This window comes from Corapipo altera, unplaced genomic scaffold (assembly GCF_003945725.1).
Source record: "Corapipo altera isolate COAL_440 unplaced genomic scaffold, ASM394572v1 78, whole genome shotgun sequence".
Classification (NCBI taxonomy): domain Eukaryota; kingdom Metazoa; phylum Chordata; class Aves; order Passeriformes; family Pipridae; genus Corapipo; species Corapipo altera.
The window spans coordinates 3,253,341-3,276,332 of NW_020884904.1; the positions used below are offsets into that span (position 1 = coordinate 3,253,341).

General features: G+C 42.3%; 1 protein-coding gene and 1 long non-coding RNA gene across 3 annotated transcripts; one reads left to right on the plus strand and one right to left on the minus strand.

Moving 5' to 3' along the window:
• The first annotated feature begins 4,698 nt into the window (after positions 1-4,698).
• On the plus strand, positions 4,699-16,421 carry TMEM41B (transmembrane protein 41B). 2 transcript variants are annotated; one of them, XM_027651218.1, is made up of 7 exons: positions 4,699-4,855; positions 6,666-6,783; positions 7,880-8,008; positions 9,741-9,834; positions 10,686-10,790; positions 12,686-12,824; positions 13,630-16,421. In XM_027651218.1, exons 1-7 carry the CDS (start codon positions 4,777-4,779, stop codon positions 13,797-13,799), a joined length of 834 nt encoding a protein of 277 aa, XP_027507019.1. In that variant the 5' UTR covers positions 4,699-4,776; the 3' UTR covers positions 13,800-16,421. The 2 variants fall into 2 exon arrangements, with proteins under 2 accessions (XP_027507019.1, XP_027507020.1); XM_027651219.1 differs by lacking the exon at positions 4,699-4,855 and adding an exon at positions 6,433-6,564.
• On the minus strand, positions 12,999-22,899 carry LOC113950873. The gene is made up of 3 exons (XR_003528921.1): positions 22,650-22,899; positions 21,785-21,978; positions 12,999-13,225 (listed from the first exon to the last, which is right to left on the minus strand). It is a non-coding gene; the product is annotated as an uncharacterized LOC113950873 (long non-coding RNA).
• Between the last annotated feature and the right edge of the window lie 93 nt (positions 22,900-22,992).

Sequence of the window (22,992 nt, forward strand, 5' to 3'; positions counted from 1 at the left end):
AGAAATTTCTAATCCTTCATTCACACAAACAGAGCTGTCCAGCTACAAATAGGTGCTTATTTCTATTTATCTCACTTGGTGACATTTTTCTATTAATTTTAAGCAGCGCATTTTTATTCCATCCTAAGTTGTTTTCTGTGAAGATGCTTATTCTCCAGTTCCATCCTCAGATTCTTTATTGTGACTAATGAAAGTATGAGCTCAGTAAAACACACAAACACGCTTCCTTGCAAAGTACAGAGGTTTATTTGGTTTAAATTAGAATTCAGATAGAATGACAATTGATGTTTGAGGTTTAATTTCTGACAGGTATAGCTTAGTTTACACAGTGCTTGAGCATTTTTAATCATACTCCAACAAAACCACGCTTAGGAGAACTGAGGAGAAGCTGAGTCTTCCAAAAGCTCACAACTCTGTTAAAGCTTGTTTGTATATGAACGTTGCACCCACACAGCTAAATTAATTCCACAGCCGTGCTCCAAGAGCAAGGCCTCTGGCTGTCCTCCCTCCTGAACTGCTTCAAGCAATGTCCTCTGCAGTTACCAGCATTACTGCTGGGTTTGGGAAGCCACTGTCACCTCAGCGTGCGACACCCAGCACCTGTGCTGAGAGACGACTCAGCACCGTCACTGGGCCGTGATGGACTCAAACCAGGGGCATTTCTTGTCATATTGATACAAAATAAAAATGTTAAAACAATGCAGTTTGCTTTGAGGTGGTCAGAGACAAGACAAGAATAGAGGAAGGCAGGAGAAAAGGGTTCTAAATCTACACTTCTACTCAAGAAATTATATGTATGATTTACTTGCTGATTAATGCTCCTGTTTTTTATCATTTTCAGCTAGAACTCTCAGGGGTAGGATCACTCTCAATCTCTCTACCTCCTTCCTCTTGCTGAAAATTACCATGACTCAGTCTACAAAGCCTCATCAGGCAATGTCAGTGACTCAGCCATGTGACATGAGCTCTATCAGTCCATCCAGGCATGATTTAGAAAAGAAGCAAATACAAGTTTTTGTGATGTGGGAAGTCAACTCTTTCAATCTGACAAAAATAAAACATTACATCCAACCACCCACAGAACGAAGTGACTTCATATAGGTGACCACTTAGCTGCTGCCTTGGTAGATGTCGATATGTTGTGTTACTTTCCAGCAGGTCAAAAAAGCCTTATTTTTGTTCTGTTCACAGATAATTTGAAAGAACTCATCTTCCAAGCGTAAAGTATATTTTCCAAAAACCACTTCATATAAAGCTTGTGGGCACTTGCCTTACTCAGTCTCCAGGCTCTAAGTACAGAGAGTGCTGCTCCCACTGGTAAAGCAAACTCCAGCTGGAGTCTGGAGCACTTCTCTCATTCCTCTGCTGAACAAAGCACTGTACAGCACGTGTTCCCTGTTAGGAAGGGCTTAGAAAGAGACTGCAAATACAGGGGAGGTTTTAAGTTGTTTCTTAAGTTATAAGGGGATATTTCATACATGATGGGACTAAATCTATTTTCGGTCCACAGCTATTGCTCCCAGTACGCTGTGGAGGGAAGCTGGTTCCGGCAGTGCTGATCTCAACCATGTGTCAAAAGTTTCTTTGTTACTCACTGAGTTCCAGTTACCAAAACTCTTCCTCTTCTGAACACATAAGAGATGTGGCCTGCGGTGATATTTTTCATTCCTTGCTTTCTTTCCAGTAAATGAATCCAAGTTAATCTTTCAAATAGAGCTCCTGAGTTATTTTATTTACAGAGCAAGTCCTAAGGAACATTCCTCAGACATGTCCTTTTTTTCTCCTGAGTGAATGCAGAGGTCCTGCTGATATTTGTTAGGTGTGGACATCTTTGGAGAGGACTGTTCAAATTGTCAGTAGATACTAAACACCACTGACAGTTTCAAAATTTAGTGAAACAGCCAACAGATTCCCCTCAGCAAGGGGAATCAAGAACAGCAAAGAACATTCTAAGGATCTGCTGATGGTCCAGTCTAATGAAGTTGTGCAGTACTTTTCAACTTTAAAGTGATCTAGTTAATCCTTAAATTTCACTCTGGCAGCAATTCAGAGAGCTGGAGCTCTCTAACAGTGAGTTGATTAGAGTTATCTTGTCTATTTTTAATGAGACACGTGCTAACACTGTGAGCTTATTGCACAGTCAGCATCCTGGGAATCATCTGTAGGCCATGTGCCTTCTCCTAAATGGAAGAGGAAAGATGGAGTAAATCTGTGTTGTTGAATTTGTTTGGGATTTGTGCCCCACCATACAATTCACTACACCACAATGAGACAGCCCTTGCAGCATTTACAGTCTACACCTTTTAAACTTTTTTTTTTTTTTACATCTTTCAGTATGTGCCTTTCCCCCCCTATTTCAGGATGACTTGGCAAACATTTCTCTGTGTAGTAATTTGATTTACATTTTATTTCCAATGTTCTTCAGTTTAGTTCTTCTGCCAGAAGTTATCCAGACAAGAAAGTGTTTGAACCATTTCACCTGGAGAATCAGAAGCAACGGGACAATCAAAGAGAGATAACAGACATGATGTGCATTTACAATAGGGGAAAAAATGCTATTTTCTACCGTGTCAGCAATTCCCATCTTGCTAGTATGTACAATTTTCTACTGAAAGGGTTTGAAAAAACAAAGGATTCTGTCATCTGGCACCAATGCCCAGAGCAGCAAGTTCGTAGACCTGACTGGCTTCTCAGGGAACTGGCATTCCTGAAATATCAATTACAAATATGAAAAGAACAAAATTACGTGATTTAATGAAATTATTTAAATAATTTGATTCTAAATATAAGAAATTCTGAGTAAATTAAAGCTTCACATGGAATTTGCTCATGAGTTGAAGCCCTATGTGGAATCTGATCACAATTTATAGTTTGGATTATTTCCTCCCACTGCATTTGGCAGGGGCTGTACTTGTGTAATAGCATATTAGACTATTTAGATCTTAAATGAATCATCAACTTCCTGTAGACACTTGCACTGTAAAACCAGTGGGTTTTGTACATGTAGTAATAAAGCCACACTTTTAAGAGGTCTGCCAAGGTCTGAACTGCATCTTCCTCACTGCTTTGAAACAATTTGTGATGTCAGGGAGTACAGTCTGTAAATACTACTGCTATGAAATTACTTATCTGTTGTATCCTGTATGAGAAATTTTAAGAGAGATGTTTAGTCACAGTATAAAGGTAGTTGCAGATGGAGTATCAGATAACTGAGGCTGAAGTTAAATGTGAGTGTCCAGCTCTCCCATCAGAGTGTTCCTTCTAGAAGAAGAATTTGAGGAAGGGCTGGAGATTTATAAGCAGATAGAGCTGGAAAAGAAAAGAGAGGATGACACAGCCTCCCTCAGCCAACACGTCTGCCCAGAAGCTTACGCAATGTGTGTTGTTCACACAGTTCCAGTGCTCTCCCTGGAGAACTGCTCCTATAACACTCTGTGCTGGCCGGGGAGTTGGAAGGTTCAAGGATCTCCTGCTGCCAGAAGATTGCATGAGGAAGAGGTGCTTCGAGGTCAAATTCAGCTCGAACGCCAAGGAATCTGTAAACACTGGGAAACAACTCTCTGGCTTTTCTGCTGGATTTCAAACCTTCTTACTGACAGGAAGCGATGTGAGGAAAATCCTGAGGCTACTGGAGTTTTCCTTCTTGACAGAAAAGAAGCTTTCTTTAAAAGAGAGGAACAAATCGACTCGAAAACCTAAAAGCCTAACTGTGAGAGTCAAACAAGGTTATTCCTTTTCCTCAAAGTCCAGCACTGTCCCAGTGCCAGAGCTGGAGCCGCCCAGGGGCTCCTGCTTCCCGCTCTCTGAGGGGAGCCCCAGCTCTCCTTTGCAGGTGTAAAGACATCACCGAGGGAAAACAAGCTCCCAGACGGATTTTATCCCGATGCCCTGTGGCACGATCGGCGCTGGAGCGAGTCCAGAGGAGGGCAACAGAGCTGGTGAAGGGTCTGGAGCACAAGTCCTACGAGGGGCGGCTGAGGGAGCTGGGGGTGTTTAGCCTGGGGTAAAGGAGGCTGAGGGGAGACCCTATCGCTCTGTACACATCCCTGAAAGCACATCGTGGCCAGGTTTGGATCGGCCTCTTCTGCCAGGCAGCTAGTGACAGGGTGAGAGGACATAACCTCAAGCTGCCTCATGGGAGGTTTATGTTGGACATCAGGAGGAATTTCTTCACAGAAAGGGTGATGAGACATTGGAACGGGCTGCTCAGGGGAGGCGGTGGAGTCACCATCCCCGGAGGTGTTTAAGGAAAGACTGGACGTGGCACTTAGTGCCATAGTCCAGTTGACAGGATGGTGATCAGTCATAGGCTGGACTCGATGATCTCAGACGCGTTTTCCATCCCAATTGATTCTGTGATTTATGGAACTTCAGTGCAGCCTGGGCCGCCCGCACCTTATTTATAACTACTGAGCGCACTCCGTTACCGTAAATACCCACATGGGCACGCCCACAAAGCGGAGTTACCGTAATTACCGCCACTAAGCCGCCACGGCATTTCAAGGACGTGAAGCCCAACACGTGCTCCCGTATATCACAGCAAAGCCGTAATGCCCCGAGAAAAGCGCATGCGCCGTGCGGCGGCGGGGGCGGGAGCGCGGCCGCGACCCGGTGGGGTGAGGAGAGGAGAGGAGGAGCGGCCGGTCCCGCCTCCTCCTGCTCCTCCTGCCCGCGGCTCTCGGTGCGGCCGGTCCCGCCTCCTGCTCCCCGCGGCTCCCGGTGCCGCCGAGGCCTGCCCCGGCGCTGACTCGCCGGGCCGCGGGGTGTCGCGGAGCCATGGCGCAGCGGAGGGCGGCGGAGCGCGGGCCTTGCCAGGCGGCGGAGAGCGCCAGGCACCAGCGGCAGCTTCTGGAAGGTGCCGGGGGCTCGGGGCGGCGGGAGCGGCGGTGACCTCGCCCTGGCAGCGGGACGGGGACGGGCCCGGGCCCTGGTGCGGCTCTCGGTGCCCGTCGGTGCTCGAGCACCGGCCCCGTCCCGCGCGGGCTCGTGGGCGGGAGGGCGGGCGCGGCCCCGGACGGTGCGTGTGGGGTGAGGCGGCTCCCGCCCCGCGGGTGCTGGGATGGGGCACCAGCTCCTTTGCCTTCTCCCCTGCGTGAGGGAACACGCGTGGGTTTGTGTGTGTGTGTGTGTGTGTGTTATTCCACAACCGGCACGGCTGAAGTACAGGAAGTGGAGGAAAGCGCAGTTGGCTGTGTTTTCTTTTTCACCTTCTAAGTTGCTAATTTATTTATCTATTTATTTATTTATTTTGCTCCTCGGAGAAGGTGGTGTCAGACTAACCACGGTCGCAGCGCACTGGAACAGGCTGCCCAGAGGGGCTGTGGAGTCTCCCTTGCTGGAGATGCTCAAGAGCTCTCTGGACACAACCCTGTGCCATGTGCTCTGGGATGACCCCGCCTGAGCAGGGAGGTTGGACCAGGTGAACCACTGTGGTCCTTTCCAGCCTGACCCATTCTGGGATTCTGTGGTTGTAACTGGTTCATGGATGCTGCCTTTGGCCTCGGCTGACCCAGCGCACACCTGTGGGATCACACTGACCCAGCGCACACCTGCGGGGTTGTGCTGACCTCAAACCTAAAAAACCTTAAAGCCTATACAATTGTCAGCTCACCCGGCTGGCTCTGTGGGTTTCATCATCCTCTTTCTGCGTTTCACAACAGTGAGGTGTCAGCGTGACCCGTTTGAGTGTTGTGTATTGGCATTGTGGTCAGGCCAGTAGTGTTTGCGAGGGAAAACACAGGCTTGGCTCTTGGTGTGCTGTTCAGGTGACCCTCGGTGGGAAGCTGTGCAAGCTTCAAAGTGCCCAAGGAGAAAGTGGTTTAATACTCACACACATACACACCCTAGTGTGGGTGCAGAGGGTTCTTACTGTTTATTTCAGTTTAAAATTCTTCATGTGTGTAGCTGCGTTTGTGTGAAACAGCGTATTGCACATATGTGGTTATTTTAATAAAAATCTAAAATACGGGCCTAAAATGTAATTGTGTCACTTACTGTACTCCCATTGCTTCCCTTACACAATAATTTAAAGGCTAATAAAAATTTATGCAGACATATCCAAGAGAAGTCCCTTTTCTGGTAATTCCCAAGTCTGGAAACTGTAATCTTTATATTGCAGGCTGGTGCGTGTGTGTTTACATGTTTCCTCCTGATGAGTGTGTATCATCTAACTGGCCAGTGGCTGTGCCTGGTAGCCTTTCATTGGAGGGGAAGAAAACCCACAAATCTGTTACTGAGCAGGTTTCAAAGTTGTATTGTGCATACTGAAAATTTAACTTCGAGTTAAATCTAGTTAATTAGACTGGCAGAAGATTTCTGGCAAAAAGGAAAAAATACGTATGGCTTATGTCGTTTTGCTCTGTTTTTCTCTTTCGAAATGTATTTATTAATTGATGCTCAAATTATTTTGGATCATAGAAGTTGACTTCTATGGGATGTTTGCCAGTGTAAGAACTGCAAATTTGTTTGAAAGCTTTCAGGGAATGTGAGCTATATATGTTACCGAAAGCATTTGTGGGAAGATTATGCCCAGAAGAGGGATTTCTTTTAATATTCCCTTAAAGTGTAAGTTTGAAATCTGTTGTAAAATGTGAGGGATTGCTTTTTGTTCTTTTGTTTTGGTAGTGTTGGGGTTTTTTCTAACTTTGTTTTATGTTTAATTTCAGGGAAAGCTCTCGCAGAAGGTGGATCGGCTCGGACATCACTTCTTATTTTGGTCTCCATATTCTTATCAGCTGCTTTCCTTATGTTCCTGGTATATAAAAATTTCCCACAACTTAGTGAGTAAGTATATCAGGAAATATTAATTTCTTAATGTGTTTGATTTTCAATATCAAATTTTAGAAAAGCCTGCATGGGGTTAAGTGAATTTTACTCACATGGGTTAATTATAGACATAACCTAAAATAAATTTGAGTTTATAACCTAGAATGTCACGATACAGAGCTTATTAGTGAAATACTGACCAGTAGGATCTGTGTAAAGAGAGTTGTACTTGACCTGGGGTTCTGTTGCACAGTTGTGATACTGTGTTTTGAAGTGTTACCCCCATCACATCAGCAGTGTTAACTGACTGTGTTCTTAACCTTCTTCAGCTGAGAGCCAGAATGTGCTTGGTTAGGGCTGGTTTCACTTTAAAATTCCTTGTGCACTGGTAAAACTGGAGGCTGGCACCAGAAGGGGAAATCCTTCTTAGCTAAGCTTCATGTTCTCTTTTTCTCCTTTTGTGTCATCAAGTGCTTGTGTTGGAAAGGTAGGCAGGTTGACAGGATGGAAGCCTGCTTGCCTGACAACTTCCCTTTTCCTTTTAGTAGTTAATTTTCTGTCTGATTAAGTCGCTCAACAAGTTCAGTTTGCAACAGCCCAATCCTTAAGTCCGATACAGAGGGAGCGAAGACACTCAGCTGCGCTGCCCAGGGTTAAGGTGTGACGTGAGAGTTTGCCCTGAAAGCTTTATTTATTTGTGAGGTGAAGTTCTGCCTCTCTTGCTGCACTTCAAATGTTTGTGACCCCAGCGTTGAGGCGGCTGTGTTTGGTTTTGGCTGAAATGTCGAGTGCTTTCAGTTGCCAAGGTTTGGTTTTGCGTAATTATTTCTTTTTGATCAGTACTTGGTAAGAAAAAAAAATCCTGGAAAAGAAGCAGATGATTGTACTGAATTAAAAAAAAGGGTTGCAAATATCTAAAATTGGGGGTTTTCTAATATAAACCAAACTGTAAATAATAAGTGTTCATTTGAGAACATTATCACAGCAATAATAATGGTTTGTTTGCTGGGGCTGCAGTTTAGTGATGTAGTGTATCTAATTATCTCTATATTCAGTAATTGTACTATTTGATTATATTTCCATCACTCCTGATTTTTTTTTTTTTTCTCTCCAGAGAAGAAAGAGAATGTATAAAGGTTCCTAGAGATATGGATGATGCAAAGGCCTTGGGAAAAGTCCTGTCCAAATATAAGGACACGTTTTACGTTCAGGTGTTAGTGGCTTATTTTGCCACATATGTTTTGTATCCTTTTTCAGACATAAAGGGCAGTTTTGATGTAGCCATACTTCTCTGAAACACTAAATGGAAAATATGAATTTATAAATTCTTGATCGTGGATGAAAAAGTTGAACATACCTGGAAGTGTTTATGAACAGACACAAATATTTTAAAATCTTTGAACTTAAAAAACTTTTATTGAGTGTTCCAGTATGTTTTTAGGACTGTGAGAAAGGGTTGTGTAGAAAGAAATTGATGTATGCATTTATAGTAGTAAATGCTGTTGGGGATGCAGCTTCACCTTTACTGTGTCTGTTATGGACAGTATTTTTATCTGTGGTATTAAGCTTGGTCTCACTTTAGTGCTATGCTAACTCTGTAAATTGCAAACTGAATTTTGAGTTAGAAATTACTGTGATTCTATGGGAAAACTGAGACTATTGCACTGCTTTTCCTCGAGACATTCAAAAGTGCCATATGAGGGTAATTTACAGAATATTTAACAACATTTCTGAAGGAGAGTATTTTGAGCCCACTCTCGTCTCTGCAGTGCCTGCATTCAGAAACCCAAATCTCTGTTTCCTTTTAGAGGGAGCTGGATTTCTGAAGTACTTTCTGTCCAGGGACACACAAAGGCTACCTGTGTTCTGTGTCAACTTCTTTTTCCTGAGTGCTGAATATATTAATTAATCATTAAACACACTCTTAACTGGAACACTTAACTAAAGGTTAATAACTTCAAAAGCTGTATAAGAGGTCTGTTACACAGTTTTCATGCAGCAGGCTTTCATAACTCAGGAAAGACAGCACTGGATGTGCCATCAGTGATTATCCTTTATCTTATTCTTTTAAAGTGTGTTTCACCAATAATAGGTTTAGGAAGAAAATGAAAATGTTAGTTTATATATTAACAAGAAGTAGAATAGAATTGGCTGTTTACTGGGTTACTGTAGCAGCTGATGTGAGGACATTCCCTGTCGCAGCAGTAGACTGTGATCCGCTGGCAGGCGCGTTCCAGTTATCTCCGAACCTTGACACTTGCTGAGCAGAAGCTGTACTGGTTGTAATGGACTCCAGGAAGATTATTTGGCTTTTTAATATTTAGGTCAATTCAACTCAGATAAAGTAGGGTGCAGATTTTTGTCTTTTTTTGCTTTAACTTTTCTCTCCAAAGTGGGCAATACCTCATAGTCTCAAGTGTGCCTAGCAAGCCTGAAGCTCAGCGGCCTGTTGGTTTGTACTGCACAAACTTAATTGTTGCCTTTTTGAAAATGGCCAACTGAAATTAGTGATCATGTACTGTAATAGTGATTACACCATGCCTACCTGGAAGGAAGCAGCTGCCTTCATGCATTTCAGTCTTCCATGAAACTTGTGATTATGGGCTTGGACAGCCCTGTGAACTTGACAGAGTGAATATCTGAAACTGCTTATCTGTAGTAAACAATGTAAAATCAGAAGAATGTGTTTCCTGGAAGTCCCAATAAATCCCCAGTGTCAGTTGTAGCACAGATGGAGAGAAAAATATAGTCAGCTTTTATGTAGTGACTTATTTTTTGTACATAGAATGATGAATCTACCCCTTGTTGCTCCGTGCTTGAGCTTCTTGTGCTACTCCACAAATGTCTGTTGGAGTAAAGATCTTGAGAGGCTGTGCCTATTTATTGACATTGTAACATGTATCTTGAATGCTTGGAAAATTAAGAAGTGGGTAGCTTTTTAAAAATGTTTTTCTCCTTGACTAAAATGCATCCAGCTTGCAAACATTTGCTATTCCTGGGTCTATATTCCTCAGTATCCTGTCAGGGTTTCTTTATCCCTTTCCGCTGGCCTTATTTCTTGTTTGTTTGGTAAGTATGGAAGATAGCTTGTGAGGGCATGTATTTCTGTCTCTTTGGAATACAACCAAGCATGTGAGCAGCTTCCTGTTGGAAACGATCAGAGTCTGAGCAAAACAGGGATATACTTCAGTTTCTGGAGAACAAATGAGTTTTCATTTAGCTCTGCTGCGAGAACGGTGTTATCCACAAAATTCACCCTAGGGGTGATGATCCAAAACACTAAGCTGTTTCTCCAGGTTTTCTTAATAACCAAGGCATTGGAGTGTGAATCAGCCAGAGTTTCCTTTATTCTAAATTTGTTTACCATCTGGCAGAACCCAGTTGTAATTTCAGAACACAATTACTGTGGTTTTATTATCGCGCTGCGAAATGCATCTGTTTTTTAAGTTTAAATGGCTTAAATGTGCAAGAAGCTTAACTTAAGATTTGAAATGTATGTTATGGACAAGCTTCAAAAAAGATGTGCAAAAGATGCAGTTGTAATGTGCCTTAGTACTGAGATGATTGAGTGATTGAGTAGGTAGGGAGGACCATGAGGCTGAATTCTCAGGTTTGAATCTCTTTAGTGCCATTGTGCCCCTTATTTGCAAAGCTTTTACTGTTCAAAATCTTAAAACTGCAGAAGCACTCAGTGTTAACTGAGTCAAAGTTTTCTACTTGGAATGTTAAGATTGATCTAAATGCCTTTGGAAATAAGGGAACTGTCTTGGGTCAACAGCATTCTTAGGGAGCAGCATGTACGTACTGGTGGAGGGCTGAATGGAAACAGGCTCTAGCCCCCTGGTGTAATTAATAGAGATACAAGGCTGAGATTAATTAGAGTTTCTGCTCATCTGTTCTCTTTTTTTTTTTTTTTTCAGTGCTCAGGACTTGGAGCTTCATTTTGCTATATGCTTTCATACCTAGTGGGACGTCCTGTTGTATACAGATATTTAACAGAAAAAGCAGTAAAATGGTCAGAACAGGTAAGGCTTCTAGAGATGCTGCAATTTGATACAAAATGTGTAGTGGAATAGCATGGAAATCTAGGAGGGCTTTTGCACATGTATCTAATTATAAAGAAAGGATTCCAACTCCTCTCTGAGAGTGTGTAGTTACTTTCTCTGTGTGTTTGTAAACAGTGGGGAGTATTCCTGCTTTTATGGTATTTCCCACGAGAAAGTTGTTCTTACCTAGGAAGAGTTTTTAACTGACCACCCTCTGTTTTAGCTCGTGTCAATAGGAACCCTCTGCAGCTTCAGGTGATGCCAAGTAATTGCTCTAACCATCAGGACTAATGAAAGCTGGGCTTGTGTTTTTGTAGGGCAGGAAAACCTGTGGCTGTATGTCTGATTGCAAAACCTTGATTTGAAGGTGTTATTGTAGCTGGAGCATTTGGAAACTTTCTGTTACAGTATCTGGTAACATTATTTTCAGCTAGACGTAATTGTGAGAGGAAGCTAAAGGTTCTGAAATGCAAAAACAGTGTATGATTTGTAGCTGACCTTTAGTCTCTTTCTTTGATACTCTGAAACATGTTCAAACAGGTTTTTTTTGGTTTTTTTGCAAGCATGAAGCACAACTTACTACTGTATTCTGTTCAGGATTTTTTTTGAATCACATAAAAGTACTTTAAACTTGTCCTCATTAGATAAGATATGGAGCTGTGTCTGGCACAATTGACCTCAATAAATGATACAATAGTGTTTTGACTCTTGACCCAAGTATATTTTAATGTTTCAGAATTATAAAATCAAGATTATATTGCAGTATAATCTTGAGGCCACTCTGAGTAGCAAATGGTTTCTATTTCCATTAGTAAAAGTGAATATGATTTTAAATTACATGTGCAGCTCATATCTCACTGTTTCCAGGTTAATAGGACCGTATCATCCTTGCATATTGAGGGCTAAGCCATTTTATGTGCAGCATTAATCAATATTTAAATATTTGTCCTTCACTGAGATTTAAAAACCCCACAGTGTTATTACTGAACAATAGCAGGGCTCCTGATTTTGGTGTTACAGTTAAATATAATTTTGGCTAAAGGTGAAAAACAGGGTTGTGACTGGGGTGAGTTGCTATGTGAGGTTTCAGATGGAATTGCAATCAGACCAGGTTTGATTTCCACTCTTTGGGGCCAGAGGACCGTGTTTGGGCTTAAGCTTAGTGAAGGTCTGCCAGGATAGGCCAGAAGTGGAGGATGCTTTGCTATCCTGGTAACTTGGTTTGAGGTTACACTGCTTGTTTAAAAGAGCTGATTTGCTAAAGCCAGGCTGGCAGGAGAAGAGGCCTCGTTGTAGCACTGGTGTAAGGAGCTGGGCTACACTTGAGAATATAATGAAAACTGTGAATGGAGTTGGAGCTGCTCCTTGCTCCTGGGTAATGCTGGGCATCTGAACATATGGGGAGACAGGCTTTGCAGCTGTGCTGGCAGCAGCCACCTGATGAAGTTCAGAGCCATGACCTGGGTAAGCTTCAAGTGAGGAATATAGCTCTTCATTGCGAGTTCCTGCACAGGCTTTAGGAATGGAGTTAGAGGCTGGCTGTGTTGGTTGGGCTACAGTTCGGCAGAGGGAGCTGTGCTGAAGTTGGGTAAGGCCTGCTGCTGTCCCTGATGACTCTTGAGTTGGGTGATTGAGACACACCACCACCGTGCTCTGCCTCAGACAGGTATTTCCAGACTGATTCGAGTACTATTTACAGGTGATTCACTGGTGACTCTTCCCCTCATGCATTGTTTAACTGCTGTTTATGTTTGCAGCTTGTCAATGTGTACAAAAGATAGGGCCCCCCTCACAAACCTCTAGTAGTAAAATCGTTTTGTATTTTCAAGGCAGGGATTTTTTTTACTAATTTTTTGGTGTTTTTGTTTTGGCAGGTTGAACGACACAGAGAACACCTCATTAACTACATAATATTTTTGAGAATAACACCTTTTCTTCCCAATTGGTTTATCAATATAACATCTCCTGTAATCAATGTGCCATTGAAAGTGTTTTTCATTGGCACTTTCCTAGGTAAGAATTGTGGCTCATGAGCTGTAGTTTGGGGTGGCCAGAAGAAGGGGCATGATTTGTCTCTCCCTGTACGTGTTATTCAGCTGAGATCACACCTACCAGAAGCTGAAAGATTCCACAAGAATGTTGTTTTCTATGTGTGGAGCTTATGGCACCAAAAGATTTTAGCAGTCAGGACTGTTCTGGTGTCCTGGCCCGGGCTTAATTACTTGCTTAAGGAAACACACATCATATGAACACTTTATTAGTAACATTTTGTTCTGCTCCATGACTGTAATACTTGTGAACAGTTACATGCTCCTATTTTGGGCTCAGCATGGCTGTGTGAGGATGTACATGATGTTAATCTGAAGCATGATTTCTCAGCTTCCCACTCCATGTTGTCCATTGAAACATGTCTCCTGAGGAGTGAATTAATAATTTAATTAATGTAGCGCCGAACACTTTAGGTTTTTTCATTGGCATATTTTTGCAAACACTTTTTAATCTGGTTAGGAAACAATCCATATTTTGCCTTTGTGAACTTAAATAAAATCAGTTTGCAAATAGACAACCTGCAATCTGCAGACTCTAAAGAGCAGAGATTATTTGCTTAGACTCGTATTTGTGTTATAAAATGGTGTAAAACCAGTTCTTTTGATAAGTGTTTTTTGTCTTTGATTTCTGTATTTACAGCCCTCTTAAAAAAAAAAAAAAAGGCACAAGGTGACAAAATCTCAAACTTTTGGTGTTAGAAGTTGGATGACTAATTTATGGGGTTTTTTTTACCCTAACAAGTTGTTTTTTCATCCTTTCCCTGCTACAGGTGTGGCACCACCGTCTTTTGTAGCCATTAAGGCAGGAACAACGCTGTACCAGCTTACAACAGCAGGGGAGGCTGTTTCCTGGAACTCTGTTTTTGTTCTCATGTTTCTAGCCATCCTCTCCATCCTACCAGCTCTCTTCCAGAAGAAACTGAAACAGAAGTTTGAATAAGGATCAAACTGGACCAGAATTTCCCATACTTCATCTCAGGATCAGCACTTCTGATATTTGTATATTTGCTTTTCTATTGGATCTTAAGCAATTAAAGAGGAGGCTTGTAATTGATAAGAATGTCTTTAAATGAACACATGGCCTTAAACAGAAGGAACTGTGTTCAGATATGTCCTGCACATAGTTTTGTAACCAAACCATCAGAGTTTTACTTTGGGGGGGGGGGGGTGTGTGTGTGGCTCTCAGAATGAGGGAAGTGAAAACACAGATGTAACATCTTGCTCTAGTTATATGCAGAGCAAAAATTGTAATGTGCTGATGCTTTCTAACACTTGCAGGAAAAAAACCTTAATTAACCCAGTCCAACTTTGTAACATTCTCTGTAGGCTTGCATGTGATCTGGTCTGAGAGCATTTCTCACTAACAATATTTCCCTTCTTTTTTGCCTTTGGGAGTTTCAAAATAATAATATAAGAACGGTGCTCAATCAGAAACAAAGGTTCTGTGCAGTACTTTAACTACAATGTTATTCTCATCCTGTTTGTTTACTTCTATTTATTAGTGCTGTGTGGAATTAAATACTTGAACCTACATCTGCTTTACTAACTGGATTAACAAAGGTGAAGTGTCACATCATTCCCTCTTGTCCTCTGTTAAGTTTTATTCTGGGAGAGGATATAGAAAGGGAGAGAGCAGCTTAGAATTTTTATCTTGGCTGGCTGATGATTCTTAAGTTCTACTTTTAATTTTTTTCATGTTTATTATTTTGCCAATATTTCACTTGCATAGATTTATCCTGCCAATTTAAAGTGATCGTATGGTTACATAAAACTTTCAGTTCTCAAGTGATTTGTAATGCTTAAGCAGTGTAATATTACCATTTCTCAAGCAATATGTAAAGACCATAAAATTCTTCATTGCAGCTTGATTAGCTAGAAGAAATGTCAGGTACACAAACTGGTGCAGTTCCTGTTAAGTAGCTGATCCCAAATAATGTTCAAAGCACCATGTGACAGCAGCTCTTGTGTCAGTGTATTTAAAAATGAAAGGAGGGTTCCATTGTCTCCTAACTCTGTAACTGGCAATGGGCAACCAGCTCTGGTTCACCTTCAGGAGAAATACGTGTGAGGTACGTGGTACCTCTCCCTGTGTGCTTCCAGCTGTTGTAGTTTGTTGTGTTGTCAGTGGAATCCCATAAAACGAGGCCCTGACCAGTGAGGAACTGGGGAGTGCACTGAGGTTTTCCCCCTCTGAAACCAGTGCTGCTGACATGCTTTAAGTTGGTGCCCCTGCAGGGTCTCGCTGAAATGGGAGTCAAAACATCAGCATGTGCTCCAGTTCCAGGGTTTATCTGTCTGTGTCCTCGTGTTAACTCATGATCATATCACAGATCTTTGAGATGTAAGAGAACAGTTCCATAAATGTGATAGTGTAAAAGGTACTGGTACCTTTAAATGGGTTTATTCATTTTGTTAATTGACTCTTTCATTTCATCACAGTATTATATGTAAATATATAGTAAATACTATTGATACACTATTTGTCTTTTATTTAAACCTGGGCTGCACAGTAAATGGTATTTTTTACATAAGGAATTCATATCAGTTCTGTTTGCAAATTTATTGTAATATCATTCAGCTCCAGCAATTATTTTGTTATATAGAATTTACTCTAAAAGTGTACTTTGGCATTAAAAACTGAACAGTGATTACTTTTATTGCTGCTGTTCTAATCTCCAGGGTTCCTCTACCCAGGGGATTTTATTCCATAGTAACTCTGAGTGTGAATTTAGCTGTGTGAGCAAGTGTCCCCTGGACTACTGAGTATGAAGCTGCTGTGGATTTACAGCCTACTTTTCTGCATAGTTAATTTTTCATGCAGATGAACTCTCAGAATAAATTACCTACTACTTACTGTCCAGTGGCTTTTGTCTAAATTTCTGGTCAATAACAGATGCTGTTGTAAAATCCCTTCTGTGCTGTGTAAAGCCAATGTTTTGGTGGAACCTTGACACTAAAGAAGGAACTGAGCTATGTTTCAATCTAACTATGCTATCACTTGACTTTTTCACTGAGTTCTGTTTCACTGTGTAGATGGGATCAGGCTTTGTTACTCAAAACCAGTGTTTGAGCCATAAGACTGGGTTCCCATCACAATGACTAAAAGCCTTAAAACCTTAAAAAGGTTGAAAATAAGGTTCTTTATTTTTTCAAAACCTTAGCATTTTTTTAACCTGTCCCTTCCATGTTTATCTTCAGCTGCCAACAGCCTGAAGTGGTTTCCTACCCCATGAAGACTTCTGAGGGTTTTGAAGAGTAAGGCAGGCCTTGTGAAAAAGGCCAAGAAAAGCACTGTGCTGTGCAATACTGTACTAGCCTACTCTTTCCTGTAGGGAATCCAGCAAGTGATCCAAGAGAGAGCTGTAACATTTGGGCAGAAAAACAGAGGCTACCAAGAAACTTAGCAGGAAATCAGAAAGATGTAGCTTTGTTTTTTAATTGCAAGGGATTTTGAGCTGTTAGGTGACCTGTTTATCTTCTGGAATTTTTTGTGATACCTGCATGACATCATTACTAAGTGTCTCTCTTTATTTGATAATAAAGCTGTTATATAAAATATGAAGCACTGTATTTTTTGAGTATCATGAAGCATGCTGAACTTCCCACTAAGTTTAATTTTTTATTAACCTGTTTAAAAGGGGTGAGTTCTTCCTAAATGGTATTTTTAATGACTGATTAAAAATTAAACTGAGCAGATTACATCTGTAAATGAGATTAATTCTGTTTCTCCCTTATTTCAAAATAAGTAGGTAAACTTGACTTCCTTTTCTCTCTGAAATTGATTTCTCATATACAACAGTAAATTTGAAAAGTCCTTCTGGTTTGCACTGGAAGGCAACTGAATATAACTTGTTTTATCTCCTCAAATAAAACTATTTGCATAATTTGCCTTTTTTTTATTTGCATTAATCCCTCATGGAAGGCCCCTGTGCCAAACTTTTTTCAGCTTCATTCACCTTCCCTTAATATTCTGTCAAGCCCAGTTTATGAAATGCTTTTTTTTCTCTTGTATTGAAAGCTTACTGAAAGGGTAAGACAGAAGAAATAAAAATTTAAAAATGAGAACTCTTTCTTTAAAATGCTACTGAATGATGTTGTTATGCAAAGTCAACATGTTTTTTGGTTTTAGGTAACTGAAGATTTTTATGTGTTGTTCCTGAAAATTTTCGTCATGTACAGTTTCTGTCCTAACCCAGTTTTCTCACAGTAACTAAAATGCAGTGTGTATTGCTCCCTTTGAGGGATGCTGCCTGCCTCATACTGCAGTTTACTCTGGATGAAGCTGAACAAGCAGCAGAATCGACTCAGCCAGGTACCTGATCAGGGACTCAAACACCCAGAAGCTCCTGCAGGTCCACTTTCAGTTGTAAGGACTAACTGTAATAGAAGCTTTTGTGAGAGCTGTTGATGCAGGAATGAAATCCATACCTCTGGTGTTTTGCACTGGCAATACATTCGAAAGGAACAAACCAGGGTTTCTTTAGGTTTCTTAGTCACATTTTCTTTCATCCTTGTAAGTGGTAACAGTGGGAGTAGTGGGAGCTAAATCACTAAGAATCAGACCTTCTAGTCAAACTCCTCCATTTAAAATCCTTTGGCACAGTGAACAGATCCTGTCCCAGAAGTGCTTGTCCATTCCTTGGCGTCCACTACAGAGCCAGCGACAGAAAGCAGAAGTCAAACCATCCCTCAAATACTTAATGAACTACTTTTTATAATGTGGAACAATCTCTTTTGCAGGATTACAAAATTGGGGATGTTCTTTTTCCTCCCAGAAGACTGAAATGACAAAAAACTTTCCTTTTATCATAAGTAGTGGAAAGTTTGTGAACCATGTGTTTTAGTATCAGAGAAACGAAAAAAAGTTTTTACAGGAGAGCAGGATCCAGAGTGAGTTTTGCAAAAATTACTCTATTTTTATGTCTATTGATGTCTTGCAATGACAGTTATAATTCTCAGCTGGTGGCTTTATAGCTCCAGGTCACCCAAACTGAAAGATGTTATGGCCTTTTAATAATGGCAATTAATATAAATAAGAGCATAATATATTTACTAACATACTATAACTCCCCTCCCAGTTCTTAAAAATACTCCACTTAGTGTAATAATTCAAGTTTTCCTGTTTTATAGTACAAAAGGGAGAATCTGGGTCTGGATTACAAGAGCTAACTCAGTGACTGGTGTATATATGAGAAGCCTCATAAAAGCTCCTTTCTGTAGATAGTCTTCCAAACACAGAGAATTCAGCTCAGGTACAGCTGTAGGACTTCAGTGATCTCTTTGCAGCCTTAAAAGGTTAGAAGGCTCTGGAGAGGGGTGGGAGTGCTGCAGTGGGAAATAGCTTTTAAAAATCTGCCTTGTAATTAAGATCTAACGTTACAGTCATAACTCCTGGTTTTTCTTTTACAACCCAGCCCTGAGCAGTTGTATCCAAAACCTGGAATTTGCAATGTTTACTGTACTTGGAGGAATTCCACGTCACAAAGAAGTATTCTGAGCAGATCACTAAATCATTCGTATGTTTGACTCTTTGTTCTGTGTTAAACTGATTTCTCATGACTGTGAGAATTACAAACTCCCAGTCAACCCAGAATTTGTGCAGGATTTGCTTCTACAGCTGGATTCCTATAAGTCTATGTAGCCTGATGGGATTCATCCAAGAGTAGTCAAGCTGGCTGGTAACCATGAGACCTCTCTCAATGATTTCTGAATGGTCTTGGGAATCTGGAGAGGTCCCAGTTGACTGGAAGCTGGCTAACGTTGTCCCAGTATTCAAGAAGGGCAAGAAAGATGACCAGGGCAACTACAGGCCTGTCAGTCTCACTTCAGTGCCTGGTAAAATTATGGAGAAGGTTACTCTGGGAGTTACTGGAAAACACCAGGAGGGCAATGCAGTCATTGGTCACAGCCAAAATGGCTTCATGAGGGGAAAGTCCTGCTTGTTGAGCCTGATTTCCTTTTGTGACAAGATAACCCACCTAGCTGACCAAGGAGAAGCCAGTTGATGTAATCTGTTTGGATTTCAGTACAGTTTTTGATACTGTCTCTCACAAGATCCTTCTGGCCAAAATGTCCAGCCCACAGCTGGATAAACACATCATGTGGTGGGTGAGCAACTGGCTCACAGGTCAAGCACAGAGGGTGATAGTGAATGGGGTGACATCAGACTGGTGACCTGTCACTAGTGGGGTTCCACAGGGCTCCATCTTGGGCCCTGTGCTCTGCAACATCTTCACAAAGGACTTGGGCACAGGACTGGAAGGGATACTGAGCAAGTCTGCAGAGGACACTAAACTGAGAGGAGCTGTTGACTCCCTTGAAGGCAGGGAGTCCCTTCAAGACCTTGATAAATTAAAGGAGTGGACAATCACCAACCACAGGAAGTTCAACAAAGAAAAGTGCTGGATTCTGCACCTGGGATGGGGCAACCCTGGATGTACAGACAGACTGGGGAATGAGAGGCTGGAGAGCAGTGCTGCAGAAAGGGACCTGGAGGGGTCCTGGTTGTTGGCAAACTAAATATCAGTCAGTAGCGTGGTCTCTGGGAGGTGGGGAGAAGAGGGACAACGCTGCTTGGGAGCGTAAGAAGTGTTCAGTGCCTTGAAGCGAGAGCTGTGCTCTGATCTGTGCCCTGGGGGTGATCTGGTGTGCAGGCTGTACGCCAGAAGTCTGTTGTGTCCGTGTCACACCAAATGATGGTCAATAAGCAGTCGCAGCCAGCTCCCAGTGTCCGGTTTTGCAGACTGGAGAGGATTGCTTTAATGGTAACAGTCACTGCTTTGATTTTTTTTTTTTTCTTAAAGAATCCAGGGTAAATAACCTAACTAGAGTCATTAGAAGGTGCCTCATACAATCAGGACCCTGACAACTGCAGTGATCTGTTTGTGCTTTGAGCTCTGTTACCTTTCTAAGCTGAGCTCATCTTGGGAAACAGCTGCCCAGAAAAAAAGGAGATACCCTATTTCAGCCTCTTTCAATTCTCTGAATGAAACTGTAATTTGCTGTTGTGGTTTCTTATTGCTTATTAAATAAACTCTTCCAATAATCATGACCATAACTGCTGGCAAAGTAAATCTGATTTAACTAGCATGAGGAATAATCAAGACATCTTTGCATTAAGTTCCATCTTCACTATTTTAAAAAGACTTTATTCTCTTTGACTTAAGGCTTGAGCTTGAAAGTACCAGTCTTTGCCATTGAAAACAGCAGCTGAATCAACAGTGATAGTCTTGCCAAAGACAATGAATCACTAAATGTCTTCATGATTCTGTGGCTAAAGAGTCATAGTTTGCACAGAATTCACCTTTCCACAGATTTTTCTCAACATCATAAAGAATACTTTGAAGAATTTGCAACGTAGTCTAGAGTGTTGTTGCCTTAGTCAAGGACATCTAAACCATTTGCAAAGTTTCCTGATTTCAAGAATTGCCATATTTTGGGTGTTTCCTGCAATGGGAACATTGCTCAAGATTAAAGCTACTGGCCTTTGAATTAAACATCACAGATGTTTGTGGTCACTAGGCAAGAGTATGTCAGAAATTAAGTAATCAGGGACGAAAAAGATACAATAGAAAAGAGACAGTCATTGACAAAATGGGAGGAGAAAGCTCGAGGTATTCAAGCAGAGCTGTTGGATGCACAGATTTAAGAGTCTGTAAGTTGGCTGGGAACGCAGAGAATTTATCTGACAAAGTATGAATGAGCCTTCCACAGCAAAAATTGTGGTGACTGTTATCTCTCTTGATTAATTAACCCTTTGGTGGTTCTGGTTCAGCAAATTCCACTCATCTTGTCCCTTTCTTGTAGCAATTCAAAGCAAATCTGAGGTTCTTAGTCTAAGACTCTCCTTTTAAAAAAGCATTTCTTGTCCCTTACCCTGTTGCATATCAAGGCACATGTGCATTTAAATATTGCTGCTCAACAGTATCTCTGGTAATTCTCTGCTTACTTAGTGGCCCATCTAACTTTATTTGCTAAATCTTCTAAATACATGGTTATTGCTGGAACAGTTACAGTGCAAGTAAGAAAAATTTTTTATTTCCCCACTTTACTCTTTATTTGACAAAAAAAAGCCCCTGCCAATATCTGTGCCTTTCTTACAAGGCCTTCTGAGACCCTTGGGCTGTGACTTTTGTTTGTAAGGGTTAAACTGCAGTTCAGGCTTACTCAAAAAAAGTTTACCATGTGCTGAATACGTTGTCCTTTGCCACATCGAAAGCAGATTGAGAAGTAAAATGTGCAAAAAATGGCTAGAGAACATAGCAGAGTAAGAGCAACCAGATTTAGCAAGTTCTGTTCTCTGTTGTGTCTTCTGCACACCACCAAGCAGACTCAACATAATCTAAATGTGCTTATTATAGAGTTAACTTGAGCCTTTCACTCTAATATTGCTCCTACCCTGCCATCTTTATTGAAATCTTTCCCCAAAGTTTACTAGTGGTTTAAAACTGACCTGTCAGTCAAATTCTAACCAAGATTTTCATGCATTGATAACCAATTCAGTCTTAATCAAGTGACTACTGATAGCATCAGTGTTTCCCACAGTTGTTCCTATTTCCAAGAAGGATGGTAAAGCTCACTGGGCCCAGTGGTATAAGAGCTTAGTTGTTGTACTGCAGAAGGCTGTAAACCATTGGTGAAGTCTTACATGTGCTGCTGTCTCCAGTGCCCACAGAGAACTTGGTATGTCTTGGCAATGAGAACTCAAATACGTGAGGTTTCGTATGCTTGGTATTGAGTTCTATTTGGTGTCTGATCAATTCAGCATTAGGGATGCAACCTTAACTACTTGGGCAGTCCTAGGTCATAAACCTTAAAGACTGCAAAGTTTTCATTTCTCCTTTTATAAGCCTTACAAGATAGGGAAGAATTCAGATGCAAATGCCATAAATAGAGAACTGAGAGAGAGGAAGGGGAACTACTTACAGGTCTAATTTTAGAATAATGAGGCCATCCCAGGTACCTTTATGGTCAGTGGGAAGAGTGCTGTCAAGACAGACCATATGTGCACATTAGCAGCCCTTCAGCAGCTTGGTTTGGGTCATTCTTCCTTTGGCTTGTCTTCCTTCCCATGCTAGGCCAGAGGGAGGAGTGGATTTCACACAGCTGTGGAAGCCCAACTGTTTAAAGAGATGTCTGTGATGTTAATCCAAATAGGAAAAAGAAAGATCTCTTAAAACAAAATAACCTCCAAAGCGCTTCCCCTGCATCCACCCTCCCTCTTTGTGACCTGGGCCATTTCAGGACACGGCTGCTCCAGGAAGCTGTGGAGTCATGACACCATCGGGGCCACAGCCCTTAGGGAGAGGCGATGGGAAGCTGATGGGAGGACCCAAGCCCAGAGGTGCTTTCAGAGCACCACCACACTGATCTGTGCCCTGAGCAAGTGGCCCCAGCAGCCCCCTCCTGTCCTCTGTGTCTGGTTCTGGTTCCGTACAGGAGAGTCGTGGAGCTCCTGGAGTGTGTGGACCAACAAAGTTGATCAAGGGACTGGAGAATCTCTGCTATGAGGAAAGGCTGAGGGAACTGGGCCTGGACACAATAGATTGGACTCAATGATCTCAGAGGTCTCTTCCAACGTAATTCCTTCTGTGACTCTGTTCAGCCTTGAGGAGAGGCGACTGAGGGGGGACCTCATCAATGTCTGTCATTATCTGAAGGAAGGGCGTGACGAGGATGGACCAGGCTCTGCCCGGTGCTGCTGAGCAACAGGAAATGAGACAATGGGCAGAAACTGATGCACAGAAGTCGAACATGAGGAAGAACAAGAGGAAGAACTAAGTGACCGCACCGGAACAGGTTGCCCAGAGAGGGTGTGGAGTCTTCCTCGCTGGAGGTATTCAGACGCAATGCTGTGCTCTGGGATAACCCTGCTTGAGCAGGGAGGTTGGACCAGATGACCCGCTGTGGTCCCTTCCAGCCTGGCCCGTGCTGTGGTTCTCAGGTGGGAGGGGGCAGACCCCGTTCCCGAGGCTCCCACTGGGGCAGCGCCGCGATCCCCCCGCACCGCCGCCCCCCCGCCACGGCCGCCCCCTCAGGCAGGCCCGGCGCGAGCACCAGCAGCAGCATGACGTCACCCCCGCACGCGCAGGGCGCACGCGCGGCGTTGCGGCGCGCGGCCGGGCCGCCCCCCC

Bases quoted from the DNA above. Each gene is read 5' to 3' on its own strand.
- TMEM41B (XM_027651218.1), top strand. From the start codon at position 4,777: ATGGCGCAGCGGAGGGCGGCGGAGCGCGGGCCTTGCCAGGCGGCGGAG. The intron at 4,856-6,665 runs GTGCCGGGGGCT...GTTTAATTTCAG, and splicing joins CCAGCGGCAGCTTCTGGAAG to GGAAAGCTCTCGCAGAAGGT. The intron at 10,791-12,685 runs GTAAGGCTTCTA...TTGTTTTGGCAG, and splicing joins CAGTAAAATGGTCAGAACAG to GTTGAACGACACAGAGAACA.